The 3,752-nt window shown below is 38.5% G+C and overlaps 1 protein-coding gene across 1 annotated transcript; it reads left to right on the top strand.

Moving 5' to 3' along the window:
• The first annotated feature begins 983 nt into the window (after positions 1 to 983).
• Positions 984 to 3,268, top strand: LOC104951288 (lysophosphatidylcholine acyltransferase 2-like). Its single transcript, XM_010777922.1, has 2 exons — positions 984 to 1,133; positions 1,260 to 3,268. The coding sequence occupies exons 1-2, from the start codon at positions 986 to 988 to the stop codon at positions 1,430 to 1,432; spliced, it is 321 nt and encodes a 106-aa protein (XP_010776224.1). The 5' UTR covers positions 984 to 985; the 3' UTR covers positions 1,433 to 3,268.
• The last annotated feature ends 484 nt before the right edge of the window (positions 3,269 to 3,752 follow it).

Here is a 3,752-nt window from a genome sequence, read left to right on the forward strand (position 1 = left end):
AAATCGCAATCCGCGGCTCTTTCTCTGATATTTTGAAATATCTCCAAGCGGCAGACATGTTGGCTGTGAGCCAGCCGCGAGCATGGTCGCGCGCCGTGCTTGTCGCCGCGTTTTGATTACGTCATCACAACAACACGTTAGGTTACCAAACTTATCGGTGCATTTGTTGTTGTTAAAGGCCTGGCTGTTACAGTCTTTATTTACACTAGTTTGTTGTAGGCCTACTGGCCTAGATGTTTATGCAGTTTTAAAGCACCTTGGCTTTGTTCTGAATGCACTTTGTTGTAGTTATCCTACAGAGAAAAGAAAATGCACTTGACTTGGAATTAATGTACTGTATGCATTCAAAAGTGCTGAATAAATGTTTTATGGACCCATAATAGTGATTATTATTTAAGTTAAGTTTTGCCATAATCATGTCTTTTTCCATAATCAGGCAGCTGAACAACATTGGTAAAAAAATGTATAACCATTATATATATATATATTTCTATATTTCTATTAATCATTTTCGTCCTTTCGGCATTCGGCCAACTGTTTCTTATTTTCAGTATCGGTTTCGGCCAAGAATTTCCCATTCGGTGCACCCCTAACAATAATATAAACAGAAATCTAAATTGCACAGCAGCCAGACAGTATTGTAGGAAGAACAGAGGCAGCATTCAGAGAGGCTTGGATAATGTCAATGTTAACAACGTGTGTCTGTTGTGGAGAGCATGGAGTCATTCGGCTGACCACAAGTTCAAATGTGGTTTGGACCAACTGGTGTTTATTTAAAATACTAAACTAAACCCACGCTTTTTTATCCAAACAAAGCGACAAATTCAGAACAGCAGGAATCTTGCTTCAAATAAGCCTCGCCATTTTGAAGTGCTACATACTGAAACCTACAGTATAATGTAGCACATCAACTTATTTCACACAATTTGAATAACATTCATCTCTCTTGAACATGCAAACATTTAAAAACTCAAATACTTTTTTCATGCAGCTGTTCGATACGGACGAGGATGAGAGAATCACCCGGGAGGAGTTCACTGCTCTGCTGCGCTCAGCTCTGGGTGTGTCCAACATAAACATGGCCAAACTCTTCAAGGAGATTGATGCTGACGGCTCCGGTTTCATCACCTTCAGTGAGTAGACTCTGCTTTTTAAATCTGATGCCGAGCTTAGAAATATGTGCAGTAAATACATTATAATTGACATACCTTATTGTAAGCTACATCCTTATGCGTTTCTCTGTGTCTGTGACTCCTAAGATGAATTTCAAAGCTTTGCAATGAGCCACCCGGAGTACGCCAAGCTCTTCACCACCTACCTTGAGCTTCAGAGATATCAAGCAATCCAGGAGGCGAATCCAGGCGAACTGGAGTTGTCCGGTCAGCTTTCAGATGTACAGGAAGAGAGCACCTCTGACAAAAAAGATGACTGAGACTGAGGGAGACTCTCCTTGACTGCACTGAGAGACAAAACACTGTATCCACTGCACAGAGAAAATAAACAAGCAACATCTGCCCTCTGACTTTTAGCACACTCATGTCATTCGCCACAGCAGAGCCATATTATATGATAGGTCATGTGCTTGCCTTTTTATAGATGGTTTAGAGTGCTTCTATTTTCAATTTGAGTGCCTTATAGAGATTTCAAAGAATCGCTTCCCCAAGTCACTGCACAAAAATGTCGTATTGCAGACTTATCATCCTTAAAGTGTTATGTGTGCGTGTGGTTATCTGTATATCAGGAAAAAACTAATGAAAATCTAGTTCTAGAATAATTTTAAAAAAAAGTCCATGTTGGCACGGATCAGTGTTCTAACTTTTTAAACCCTGCAATCCTCCTAACGTTATTGAAAGTGTGTTATGATATATTTAACTGTCTCACCCTGTTTTTGACTTAGATACACTTTTCTTTGTCGGCGTACCGTTACTTGGAAATAGATGAATATAGCGTTGTGTACCTTCTCCTTTGTCTTTGTGACCCACTGTATGAGTACAAAAATATTACCAAACCAACACCTTTTTTAATAATAAGCAAAGAGTCCTTGTTCCTCTGTGTTGCAGTATAATTAGTGTACAGTAAGCTTTATTAAGATCTTTGCAATCTGGCAACCCGCAGATGTTCCGTATTAAAACTATGTCTAGGAAGAGCATACATGCTGTGCATTACACTTTTTTCCAGTGCTCAGGGACACAGACCTTGTTTAATTAGCCAGAGGTTTGCTTTGCATGTGTATCTATTTGCATTTCTACTGAAGACTGTATTTGCTGAGACAGCAGCACGTCTACGCAGCTTTAAGTGAACTAAAGCCAACCAACCACTGAAAATAGGGCAATTTGTGAGCAAAAAGGAAACAGTGCTTCTCCACAACAGCATATCCCAGCGGGGTGTGCTTTCAGATCAACTAGCGGCACTGTTATTTATTTAGCAAGGTGCGTTGCAATTATGTGATTTCTTTTTTGTTAACACAGCAAAGTTTGCTTTTTAAATAAAACAAGAATGCAATTTTAATATTGGCTCGGTTTTTATGTTTACAACACAGGGAACTTGTAATGACTTCTGTAGGCTTTGCTTATAATGAGGCTGTTTACAATTAAGGGGCTACATCTGTACCTTTAGTTCTCTAAACCACCACCAGGTGCCAGTAGTGACCTGCAACAATTAATATGTTGTTGTTCTGCTTGTGAGCGCCTCTTTGAGTTTTAACCCTTTGTCATTTTGGCCTGTTCTTTAAATTAATGGCAGAGCTAAACAATAAAGGAAGTTGGGTTTGTAATACACCATGTATTAGTAAGGGTTAAAGATTGTGCAAGTGTGCGTTGAAATGTTACATTAATCATGAAAAACAATCAACTTACAGAAAAAAAAAATTCATCTTGAACGTATGTATTTCAAGAAATATATTTAAAAATGGGGTTTAATTCAAATAAACCTCAGCAATATCTTTACAAAAGGCATTTGCTCTGACTGTTGTGCTATATGTTCTACTGTACCACCATTGCATTTGTTCATTTGACCTTTCTGTTTTCATTACAGCTGAGGAAATAGACTGATTCTTGAAATGGTGCAGTATGTGTGTGAAAACATTTTATCTTTAAAGAAACATCTAATGGCTATAATGAATGATATTTGAAAAACAATGTACTGTGATGTGTTGGTTAAGATTATGCAAGTTTAACTTTGTTTTCATATACTAAAAGGCATGTCATCACAAATCACAATTGTAAATCACATGTAAATAAGTGTACAAAGAATAAACATTTTCATCTGATGGCACTTCTTTTTTGAAACAAATGAGTCAACCATTTGCCTGACGGTAAAACATACATTTTTCATCACTTTTTGTAATGCATATTCAAGCCCAACTGCTGCTAGGAGAGTCTGTAAGGAGGCCATGATGCTAATATATGCTGTTCTAAATACAAGTAACGTGAACATGCTCTCACACGAACAGAGAAGCAATGCAATCGCTCCATATGCACAGAGGAGGCTGAAATGAATGATGGAGAGTGGGTCGCTTCATTAAAAGCCCGCTGTTAGACAAACTGTGATTACCAGCTGTGATTTCCACCTTCAATTTGTTTTAACCTTTTCAAACGTACAGAGGCTCATTTCATTTTAATCAAAATTGATGAGATGGCATGGAATCAATTAATTGACATTGTTGCCGCGCTTACAACAGCGTGTGACTCCGTCCCCTACTTACCCGCTCTCCCCGAAACCCTCCATCCTCCCTCTTTCCTCGGCATGGCTGT

Source organism: Notothenia coriiceps, unplaced genomic scaffold (genome assembly GCF_000735185.1).
Source record: "Notothenia coriiceps isolate Sejong01 unplaced genomic scaffold, NC01 NC01_scaffold00018863, whole genome shotgun sequence".
NCBI classification, from domain to species: Eukaryota; Metazoa; Chordata; class Actinopteri; order Perciformes; family Nototheniidae; genus Notothenia; species Notothenia coriiceps.

Coding starts and splice junctions, on each gene's coding strand:
- LOC104951288 (XM_010777922.1), top strand. CDS start 986: ATGCAGCTGTTCGATACGGACGAGGATGAGAGAATCACCCGGGAGGAG. Junction 1,134..1,259: donor CTCCGGTTTCATCACCTTCA/GTGAGTAGACTC, acceptor GTGACTCCTAAG/ATGAATTTCAAAGCTTTGCA.